The sequence below is a fragment of the Lepidochelys kempii genome, chromosome 9 (genome assembly GCF_965140265.1).
Source record: "Lepidochelys kempii isolate rLepKem1 chromosome 9, rLepKem1.hap2, whole genome shotgun sequence".
NCBI lineage: Eukaryota > Metazoa > Chordata > Testudines > Cheloniidae > Lepidochelys > Lepidochelys kempii.
Window position 1 is genome coordinate 254,172 of NC_133264.1, and position 12,380 is coordinate 266,551.

The 12,380-nt window shown below is 42.2% G+C and overlaps 1 protein-coding gene across 43 annotated transcripts in view; it reads right to left on the minus strand.

Moving 5' to 3' along the window:
- Positions 1-12,380, minus strand: part of DLG1 (discs large MAGUK scaffold protein 1) — a 441,602-nt gene that overhangs the window by 71,793 nt on the left and 357,429 nt on the right. For all 43 annotated transcript variants that reach the window (XM_073358919.1, XM_073358923.1, XM_073358918.1 and 40 more), the window contains one exon: positions 2,082-2,258. In XM_073358919.1, the coding sequence (XP_073215020.1) occupies positions 2,082-2,258 (177 nt within the window). The remainder of the gene's footprint in view (positions 1-2,081; positions 2,259-12,380) is intronic.

Genomic DNA, 12,380 nt, shown 5'->3' on the forward strand with positions numbered 1-12,380 from the left:
CACTTCCATAACAGACTGATAAATTTGTTATAAATCTCCAACCTACTTAGAAGCTGTGAAACAGAATAAAGACCCAATCTTACAATGGAACCAACATGAATTCAACAGCAGGACTAAGGCCCAAATTTCTAATACAGTAAAAATGACAGTTCATACACAGAAGTTATATATTGTAATAGGTAGATACCAACATCAGGAATGACGAAAGACTGGACTGTGAAACACCTACACAGCAAAATAGGTTTTGCCATACTGGATCAGAACCATGGTTCATCTGTCCACTATCCTACCTCTAACAATACCCAGCACCAGAGGGGTGCAAGAAACCTCACTTTACGCAAATGTGAGATAATCTGAAGTCTGTATTAGATCTGCTAATCCCGTTAGTTAAATATTGTCTTAAATCCTGAAGGCTGAGATTTAACACCTCTTCCAAAATCTACATTAGCATTGATAACAACAACTTTGGATATTCTTTTTAGTCATACAAATGTCAAATGTATTTTGCACCTGTATTTTGGTGTGGAAGGCCATTATTTACAGATTATAATTCTTTAATTACAAATGTGTGCTACAGGATGTTTTCTTATAGTGTGAATTAAATAAACCAGTTGTTTTAAAATAGAAAACTTGAAAATCAATGTCACCTGCAACCACAATTCCCTGCACTTGAGCCATCAGCAAGCTCTGCTCTGTGGACCTTGACATCCCCACTTCAGGTCTCTAGCATTTGAGCTACAGGAGCAATTGCTAGTCTGTATTTAGTTCAGCCATCAGAGGAGAGAAGGCGTGATACACAGATTCCAACTGGGTAACACAACTGCTTGGGAGACAGTATAGCATACTATAGAACCCTGGTTTCTAGCCTTAGCTCTGGGAGAAGATAGTAGGTTAGTGGTCAGAAATAGGATAATCTGAAAAGGAGTTTGGCCTAAGAGAAAAGATTTGAGTCTACCATATTAGATGCCTCTCATGGAATCCTGGCCATATGAGGGCCAATGGGAATGTTGTCACGGATTTCAATATGGACAGGATTTCCACCCTTGGCTTCTAATCTTGACTGTGCGTACAGCAACTCTATGTAACCTCTCTCAATGGGGTGACACAATGGCTTTCTAGGTTTGGGGTTAAGAATCTTGGAAATAATAAGACCAATGAGGTGCATGGGAAAAAAAACACTGTCAGAGATTTTGAACTCATGGGCGCCTGTTTCCCAGCTCAATGAACTTTCCTTCAGACATCTCTTTCCCTCTCAAAGTGGATACGTTACATCATCACTGCTAAATTTAGCAGGTGCAGCTTGATTTCTTTTCAGTTATTGAGAAAAAGTTAAAACTCATGTCACAGATAAACACCTTCAATATAAATTATATTGTATTATTCAGCACACAAGGCGCAACATGTTGAGCGATGCATAGATATCAGAGCGATAGATTTCTTGCAAAGGATATCTTCCCCTCCTCCCCAACCCCCCCAAAAACAAATCCTGTGAAAAACTTTAAAAAAGGGTCAATTTAGAATTACTATTTTTTCTGTATCATCCCATTTTCATCAAACCACAATGAAAAATTAAAATAGTACACAAAGTTTACTACGTTTCATTTTTTGTCATTTTATTGAAATTTTCACAAAATAAAGTTTTAAAGCTCCTGTTAAATTGAAAACTTCTGACTCGACTAACTTTGAAGCCATGACCAACAACTCCATAAGAAACAGTATTACTTTCTACTTCTTAATTTGTAGATGTCAAAGCAGTTAAGGGAAATGAAAAATGATTAAACCCACTTTAAACAGAGGCACAAGAGGTTAAGTGACATTCACAAAGTGAGAGTTGGGAACGGAACCCAGGTCTCCTGTCTTCAGCCATGTGCTCTAACCCGGAGGCTGCAAATGCCTCTTACTAATATGTAATAATCTAGTGTAGTGCTGACTGGCATACTCTTCCAGTTTCTCACAAAAACACTTTGGAGGAGCAGATGAGGGACAATTAAATTGAGAAGACACATTACTTAATTTGTGCATGAATAGAACCACTATTTCAATGGCAAGAACTCAGACTAAACAAATACCATGAAATATACCTCCGTTTGCTCGGAATCACTCCAGTTTCATCACTTTCTCCATCTGGTGTCACCTGCCGTGCCTGCCACCACTCATCATCAGAGGCATTGATGACATGGAGGATGTCGCCAAATCTGAAGTTCAGTCCCTGACTGGGAAGGCCACTGTCTTTAGTCTTGTCGTAGTCGAAGAGAGCTCTAAATTCAGAAAAAAATCATTAAGTATAGTGGACTGGCAGGAACAAAACAGACGAGCCTGAAGAAACCTATATTTTCCAATAAACAAATCACTCAGAAGAATCCATTTTAAATTACTTTTTTGGTTTTGAGTATCTTTAAAACATAGGACTACTGAATTATTGTCATTTTTTACTGAATGCAGAATGCTTGGCTGGCCCTATACTGAGTCATAGTAGTTGCTCTCAAAGAAGTCAATTAAGAAAGATATGGAAAGAACAGCTTAATCACAAGTCTCATTATGGTTGGTGTTTTATTTAAAGCCACAACCCTGGAGTCAAGTGAGTAAGTGAAAAACTTTAGCTTTCGCTACAAAGAAAAGTAATTTCCTAGAACTTGTGACTGTGGAGGAAAAGGTTGAAAATATGACCTGAGTACAACCTAAAGGCTCAAACACCAAAAACCAAATTAGAATACCACAATATTTGTCTTAAATCTCATTATTTTTAAAGCTAATCTCTCAATTTTCTGAAGCCTGACTCATGATTTTTGAATGCATGGGGTTGGCAATTTTGGCTCATGGTCTATTTGGGGGAGTCTTATTACCTCTCTGGTGGCACTTCACATAAATTCATGCATTTTAAGGCTAGAAGGGATTATGATCAACCAGTCTAAGTTCCTTCATTACACTGGGCAAAAAAATCTCACTCAGTGATTTTTAAAGTAAGTTCATAACTTTTTTTTTGAGCTATAGCATATCTTTTAATAAAATATCCAATCCTGATTTAAAGACTTCAAGTGATGGAGAATCCATAACATCTCTACATAAGTGTGACCCAGGGACTTCTAGGTGATAACAGGCAAAGGCTCAGGGGTACATAGGGTTTTGCATAGATCACTAGGGTCTGATATCCTCATAGCAGTTCACAAAAGGGTGGCATATGAGATCTCTACCAAGAGCCAGTAGCCCACAGGTTGTCATAATTATTGCAAGATGTTTCTATGGGAAATAGTTTAAGAGAGATGTAAAATATTAGGTTCCAACCCTGTTGAGGTAAAGCTTGTCACCTGAGTCAAGGCAAGCCTCATGGCTAACTCAGTCAGTGTACTGAAACATCAACATCCATGGAGACAGGCTATGTTTACTAACTGGATGGTTTACAAAGACAAAGGAACTCCAAGATAAGTCTTGGAAGAGGGGATCTCCTGGGCTAAGAGACAATAGCCTGTAACTGCATAAAAAAAGTGGACAGGGGACAAGATTTTATCCTTCACCCAGGAGGCAAGCTAACAGTGTGGCTGTCCCATGAATAAAAGGGTCAGAGACAGCCTTTTATTTTATAGATAACCATTTGTTTCCAATATCTCTACCTGCAATTACTTGAATCTCTATGCTTCGTTAAATAAACCTGTATTAAGCAAACCAAAGTGCTCTGTGTTAAGCAGAGCAGTTATCTGAGGTGGAACAGGTAAGCTGGGGTATACTGTCTCTTTGGAAGCAGCGAATCTGAGAGTGTCCAGTGGATCAGGGACTGGACACTCCACGTTGATGCTCAGACAGCTCGGGGGTTGGAGTGTGCCTGCTGCTAACTTGTAGCGAGACAGCAGGGCCTGTGTCGCCTAGAGGGGAATGCTCATGTTGCCAGTCGCTGGTGCAGATGGAGAGCTGAACCCTAGCAGGCACAGAGAAGGCTTCCTCACACTAAGGGCAGATGCTAGTAGGGTGCTTCATAATCCTGGGTACCCCTTGGGAAGCATCCCTGTAAGTTGATGAGAAGGTCCATTATATCTTATTTCTAGTCTGAATTTTTCAGCTTCAGCTTCCAACCACTGGATCACATAATGCCTTTTTCTGCTACATCAAAGGGGTCATCGTTACCACATTGCATGTTCAATTGGTTATTTGCTGTGACCCAAGTCCTTTTCACAGTCACTGTTTACAAGGGTACATTCCCATAAGTGTGACCTACATTCTTTGCTCCTGGACTTACATTTGGCTTTGTTAAAATGCATGTTGTTCAAATAAGCCCCTTACTAACTGATTCAGGTTGGTCTGTATAATGACTTGGCCCCCATCAATATTTACCTCTCTACCCATGTTTGTATTATCTACAGATTTTACCAGCACTGATTTTATATTTTCTTCCAGATCACTGATAAAAATATTAAATATCATTGGGGCAAGAACAAATACCTCTAGGACCCCACAACAAACATCATCACTGGATGACTGATCTCATAAACTAATTATAAATGGAGAGTAATCAGTTAACAAATTTAAAATCTATTTAATATAATACAAAATCATTGTAGTGCATGCTCATTGTTTTATATATTTTTATACGTACATATATTATATATATATATATATAAAAGAATGTCATGGAGGACAAAGTCAAATGCCTTACAGAAGTATAAGTATATTATGTCCCTAAAGAGCGTGCTTTCCATAAACCCATGTTGATTGCCATTGGTATTCATCAATGTTGTATTAATATTACTATCTTTTAATTCTGTACTGACAGCACGCCATACTAGTCTTTCCACGATTTTGCCCAGGACCAAAGGCAGGCTAACCAGACTAAAAGTTTCTTGGATCATCCCACTTTCCCTGTTAAATATTGGCACAACACTGGCTTTTATTCAATCCTCCAGAACTTTGTGATTATTCCAAGATTTGTTAAAAAAAATCAACCTCAATTGTTCAGAGAGCTCCTCAGCCAATTTTCTTAATAATTATCAGCGTAAGTTATCTAGTCTTACGGATTTAAAAATGTTTAACTGTAACAGTTACTTTATTATTATTTATTGTTTGTATTACCATAGTGCATAAGAGCCCAATCATGGACCAGGAAACCCCTGTGCCATGTACTGTACAAATATAGAATAAAAAAGACAATCCCTGCCTCAAAGAGCTTACAATCTAAGTTTAATATCGTCCTTAATGACTGACAGAATAGAAAGCATTTCCTTATCACTAAAAGATATGAACACATACTCCTTCTTCTGAGCTCAGAAAAGAAATATTTGTTGAATAATTCTGCATTTTTTGCATCAGGATTGAGTCTAGTATCAGACTTATACCACTGCTAGGATTTTGTTTGTTCCCAATCTATGTAAATAATTCCTTCTTATTGTCGTTAATCCTACTGGCCACTGATTTTTCACTGATATCTTTAGCTTCCCTTATTATCTGTAAGCATTTCTAACTGCTGATTTGTACTCACTGCTATCAGCATCCTCATTTTCCCATGTGTTATATATATAATTTTTTAAAAATTTATTGTTGCTGCCCTGACATCCCATCTCAATCAGGATTTATTTTTTAACCACAGGACTTAAGAACTGTGGGGCTTTTGGGTATTTAATAAAACATTTTTAATTTCTAATTATCATTCACATTTTTATGTTTAAATATTTCCTCTCATTGAATTTTGCTCATAATTGATTTCACCTGTGGAAATTTGGACTTAAGCACCAAATGTAGATATTACTGGTCAGGACTACATTCTGTTTGCTTGCAGAAAATGAAATTAGATTGTGATCACTTGCACCTAGGAACCATCCATTTTTCATTTAGAGATCAATTTATCTTTATCCAGCAGAATAACCATGTTGACTGTACACATTTTCTTTACTGGAAAAGATATATAACTCAGCGCTATCAGCTATAAAGAAAAATGTGCACATATTGTTATGGTTTATATATTTGTAAATATTTACTGTGCTATTATATTTCATGTCCATGTTTCTAATATTTAATATTAAACTGAGGCTTTAAGCTTCAAATGAGTTTTCAGCCTTAATGTTTTCTTGAAATGCAGGCAGTTTTAGAACAAGATCTTTCACTTATATATCCAAAGCTACACTGAGGAATTAAACTCAAGACATCTCAAATTAAAGCAAATTCTTTTGCCAAAAGATGCTATAAATATTTGCAACAGTTGAACAAGTCCGATTCTTAATTCTGAAATAGCTCAGTGACTGCACAAATAACTTTTAAAAATAATAGATTATGTAATTCTAAACCTACACATTCATTCCTCAAACTCTACTTTGCATAACTTTGTTGTTAGAGAAGAACACTGCACACATGTTGATCTTTTACTGTTTCACTGCCTTAAAATTAAATTTCCCCTATTCCATTATGACAGATTTATTTTACTTATATTTTGACAGGACTATTTTAATGCATGATGAAAAACTACTTAGTGTGTAAAAGTTCCTGTTAGTGTTAGCCATAATTTCTACCAGCATTTCTTTTAACTTCTAAGCTTTAGCTTTATTACACAATTATGCTCTCTACCAGCCCTGAGCTGGGCATTACTCCATATGGTCACTTCCCAAGAAGATAACAGGATTAAAGAGGAGTAAAATGTCAAGAGACAGTAAACAATCAAACAGGGACAGATAAAGTCAGCCAACCAGTAAATAAGAACAAAGAGAAAGCTTCTTTCTACCCATTCTTTGCATGTGAGAACATACATCAAACTTTCCCCAAAATCCCTATAAAAGAACTGGCTTTTGCAGAAAGTTTGGGCTATTTCAGACTAAGGACTAAGAGTCTCTTTACAAGAGCAAGCATAATTTATCCAAATTTTTAGTAAAGTTTTCAATTGTAAAGTGTATATTGGAAAGCTGCAAGTGGATGGTGTCGATTTTCTTAAATACCCATTTCATCTACCTAGTTCCATTCCTTTTCAGTATTGCAGGTTTCCTCTCCTTAAGGATTGCTTCTTTTAGACTATATTTGCTGACCGGAACAATCAGTGGGAGAAATCACTATTTTCTGAGTCCTGCATTAGCTGGGAGAAAGTGACTATGTGCCTTCTCTCATTAAATAAGAATCCAACTACATGGTTAGACCCAGCTATGTGGGGGCATGCAACTATACCTGGGAAGGAATTGTAGGGCCCTTCCATGCATACCTCCCCACCTGTTAGTGCCAGGATTCCTTCCCCACCAGATTTAGCTAGTATTTCTCATTACTATTTCAAAGTTGCAACCTTTCCTACCACTCTGAAATGTAACTATTGTCTGCTCTCATTCAAGTATGCTTCAGACCAGTGGTTTTCAAACTTTTTCCATTTGTGAACGCCTAAAAATTTTTGAATGCAGTTGCAGACCCTTTTGGAAGTCTTAGACATAGTCGGTGGACCCATGGATTCGTGACCCACAGGTTGTAAACCACTGCTGTAGATAAACCTGCATTTTTTAATGATGATCAGGCTTTCCTTTTCCAAAGGCTGATGGATAGGTAATATAATGCAAGCTAATGTGACTGTGGTAAAAAGTTGTGTACTTCTTTGGGAAGAGGAGGTTACTCACTCTGCGCAGTAACTGACGTTCTTCAAGATGAATCACAGAATATCAGGGTTGGAAGGGACCTCAGGAGGTCATCTGCTCAAAGCAGGACCAATCCCCAACTAAATCATCCCAGCCAGGGCTTTGTCATGCCTGACCTTAAAAACCTCTAAGGAAGCAGATTCCACCGCCTCCCTAGGTAACGCATTCCAGTGCTTCACCCCCCTCCTAGTGAAAAAGTTTTTTCCTAATATCCAACCTAAACCTCTCCCACTGCAACTTGAGACCATTACTCCTTGTTCTGTCATCTGCTACCATTGAGAATAGTCTAGATCCATCCTCTTTGGAACCCCCTTTCAGGTAGTAGAAAGCAGCTATCATATCCCCCCTCATTCTTCTCTTCCACAGACTAAACAATCCCAGCTCCCTCAGCCTCTCCTCATAAGTCATGTGTTCCAGACCCCTAATCATTTTTGTTGCCCTTCGCTGGACGTTTTCCAATTTTTCCACATCCTTCTTGTAGTGTGGGGCCCAAAACTGGACACAGTACTCCAGATGAGGCCTCACCAATGTCGAATAGAGGGGAACGATCACGTCCCTCGATCTGCTGGCTATGCTCCTACTTATACACCCCAAAATGCCATTGGCCTTCTTGGCAACAAGGGCACACTGTTGATGAGTGTCCCTGTGGGTGCACCACTTCAGGTCAAGGTGCATCCCAGCGCCTTCGATTGGAGATTTTTACAGCAGTCGCCCTACAGGCCGTGCACGCGTTGTGCCTGCCTCACAAACTGTCAATGTTTGAATAGCGCATGCATGGCCCGGGTTCCTCCGCTCCTTCCCTCCAACGGAGGAGAGGAGGTAGTGGAGCATCCACAGGGACACTCATCTCGAAGAACTTCAGTTACCGCATAGGGTGAGTAACCTCCTCTTCTTCTTCTTCTTCTTCTTCTAGAGAGATGTCCCTGTGGGTGCTCCACTTCAGGTGACTGAAAAGCAGTATCTCTTATGATGGTTGGGACTTCAGATCAGATAAGATCAGATAAGAAGGCTGCTGACAAGACAGCTCTACTCATCTTGGTGTCAGACGCTGCAGTGTGCATGACAGCATAATGACTGGCGAAGGTAAGTTTCGATGCCCAGGTAGCTGCCTTGCATATGTCAGAAGTATGACCGTATCATAGAAGAACATGGTATATGGAGGTTCCGCCATGAGTGCTCCCATTTCTCCTACTCATCTGGCAGACGTGATTGCTATCAGGAATCTTCATGGATAGGTGGAGATGGGAGCCATTGGCTCAAAGGGTTTATCCATCAGGGCTTTGAGGACTAGGTGGAGGTCCCAGGGCACAGCCGGTGGATTTACATCTGGATATAATGTTTGGATACCCTTCAAGAACCTTTTGGTTACTGGATGGGCAAAGACCGTAGTGTTGTCGATCTTATGCTGAAATATGGTGATTGCTGCGAGATGGACCTTGAGGGAACTCGCAGAGAGACCTGATGTTTTAAGGTCTAGCAGGTAATCCAGTATCAGTGGGAGCGGGGCGGAAACTGGGGAGGTCTGTTTGGCCATACGCCCAGATGTGAACCTGTTCCATTTATGTAGGTAAGTAGTGCGCATGGTGTGTGTCCTGCTGTGTAGCAGGACTGACCAGACTTGTTCAGAACATGCTAACTCCTCATTAGAGAACCATTGATTAGTCAGGCACTCAGGTGGTGTCGCTGAACGCTGGGGTGAAATAGCTGGCCCCTGTGTTGTGATAGGAGGTTGCTGGGGGAGGGGGGAAGAGGAATCGGTGGCTTGACCAACATCCGCATGAGGAAGGGATACCATGGTTGTCTGGGCCACGATGGGGCTATCAGAATGATGTTGGATCTGTCTGTTCTTTTCTTCTGTATTACTCTGTTCAACAGAGATATTGGTGGAAACACATACATGAGAGTGTCGGTCCATGGGAGCATGAAGGCGTCTCCTCAAGAGTATTTCCCCAGGCTGGTTCTGGAGCAGAATGTTGGGCATTTTTTGTTTATTTTTTTGTTTATTGCCATGGCAAATAGATCTAGTTGGGGATAACCCCAGGTCTGGAAAATGGTGGATAGAATGGCGTCGTTGAGTTCCCACTCGTGCTGTATGGGGGGGGTTCGACTGAGCTCATCTGCAGTGGTGTTCTGAGAACTGGGCAGGTAAGAGGCGGAGATATGGGTATTGTGTTGAAGGCACCAATTCCACAGTTTTACTGCCTCTTTGCAGAGGGAGTGGGACCAGGCTCCCTCCTGTCTGTTCACATAAAACATGCATGCAATGTTGTCTGTCATGATCCAAATTCTGCAGTTTTGGATAATGGGAAGAAAATGGAGGCAGGCATTGCATACGGCTCTGAGCTCTAGTAGATTTATATGAAGCTTGGTTTCCGTAGAGGACCAGAGGCCCTGAGTGGTGAGGTGCCTCATGTGCACTCCCCATCCTGTGAGGGATGCATCTGTAGTGATGGTCAGTGAAGTGGGTTCTTGTCAGAATGGAATGTTTCAGGAAACTGAGGAGGCCACAGCAAGCCGTTTGGACTGGCACAAAAGGCACCAGAAGCAGAGGTACCTGAGTGGAATGCCCCCCTCCCGCACCCCAGCAGAGGTACCTGAGTGGAATGCCCCCCTCCCGCACCCCAAGGAGCCCAGGACTTAAAACCCTCCTGAGAGCTGGAGCAATTTGGAGATCAACAGCGGATCCTCGGACGACCTGGGCACAGGACACCACTCCCATCCACCCTTCCTCCACTCTTCTTCTGATGTTAAACCCAGGCCTGGCCAGTCTTGAATAATGTGTGTGAGAGTATGAAAGTGGGTTAGGGCTTGGGGCACTAACACTTTTCCCCCCCTGAGTGACGTGGGAGCGTTCCCAGCATGCTCTGCTGTTATTTTATTATTTTATCAATAAAGCTTTAAAACTTAAGACACTTGATGTGGGAAACTTCGGAGGGAACCAGCTACTAGATGGTTCGATTAGTCTTTCGCCCCTATACCCAGGTCGGACGACCGATTTGCACGTCAGGACCGCTACGGACCTCCACCAGAGTTTCCTCTGGCTTCGCCCTGCCCAGGCATAGTTCACCATCTTTCGGGTCCTAGCACGTACGCTCATGCTCCACCTCCCCGACGGGGCGGGCGAGACGGGCCGGTGGTGCGCCCTGCTTTACCAGATAAAACTGCCCGAGGCGGACGAGTGCCAGCTATCCTGAGGGAAAGTGCCAGCTATCCTGAGGGAAGTGCCAGCTATCCTGAGGGAAGTGTTTCTTGACTTTAGCAAAGCTTTTGACACGGTCTCCCATAGTATTCTTGTCAGCAAGTTAAGGAAGTATGGGCTGGATGAATGCACCATAAGGTGGGTAGAAAGCTGGCTAAATTGTCGGGCTCAACGGGTAGTGATCAATGGCTCCATGTCTAGTTGGCAGCCGGTATCAAGTGGAGTGCCCCAGGGGTCGGTCCTGGGGCCGGTTTTATTCAATATCTTCATAAATGATCTGGAGGATGGTGTGGATTGCACTCTCAGCAAATATGCGGATGATACTAAACTGGGAGGAGTGGTAGATACGCTGGAGGGGAGGGATAGGATACAGAAGGACCTAGACCAATTGGAAGATTGGGCCAAAAGGAATCTGATGAGGTTCAATAAGGATAAGTGCAGGGTCCTGCACTTAGGACGGAAGAACCCAATGCACAGCTACAGACTAGGGACCGAATGGCTAGGCAGCAGTTCTGCGGAAAAGGACCTAGGGGTGACAGTGGACGAGAAGCTGGATATGAGTCAGCAGTGTGCCCTTGTTGCCAAGAAGGCCAATGGCATTTTGGGATGTATAAGTAGGGGCATAGCCAGCAGATCGAGGGACGTGATCGTTCCCCTCTATTCGACATTGGTGAGGCCTCATCTGGAGTACTGTGTCCAGTTTTGGGCCCCACACTTCAAGAAGGATGTGGATAAATTGGAGAGAGTCCAGCGAAGGGCAACAAAAATGATTAGGGGACTGGAACACATGAGTTATGAGGAGAGGCTGAGGGAGCTGGGATTGTTTAGCCTGCAGAAGAGAAGAATGAGGGGGGATTTGATAGCTGCTTTCAACTACCTGAAAGGGGGTTCCAAAGAGGATGGCTCTAGACTGTTCTCAATGGTAGCAGATGACAGAACGAGGAGTAATGGTCTCAAGTTGCAGTGGGGGAGGTTTAGATTGGATATTAGGAAAAACTTTTTCACTAAGAGGGTGGTGAAACACTGGAATGCGTTACCTAGGGAGGTGGTAGAATCTCCTTCCTTAGAGGTTTTTAAGGTCAGGCTTGACAAAGCCCTGGCTGGGATGATTTAACTGGGAATTGGTCCTGCTTTGAGCAGGGGGTTGGACTAGATGACCTTCTGGGGTCCCTTCCAACCCTGATATTCTATGATTCTATGATTCTATGTGTTCCGTACCTCCTCCCCAAACGATCCTGCGGCATCAGCCTGATCACCTGACGTCCCAGGCAGATTGGTAACGAAAATCTGTCACAGTATAAGTCTTGGAGGTCGACGGTTGAAAACCCATCTCCCTGCTCCAGTGTCGGAATTATCGTTGATAGAGTAACTATCCGGAATTTCTGTTTCTTGACTAAGTTGTTTAGACGTTGAAGGTTGAGGATAGGGCGCCATCCACTGTTTTTCTTTTCTGTCAAGAAGTACTGCGAGTAAAACCCTTTCCCTCTGTTTTGGGCTGGCACCCGCTCTATCACTCCTAGTTGTATGAGGTGTTGTACCTCTTGACTGAGCAACCGTTCATGAGAGGGGTCCCTGAAGAGGGACTGGGTAGGAGGGTG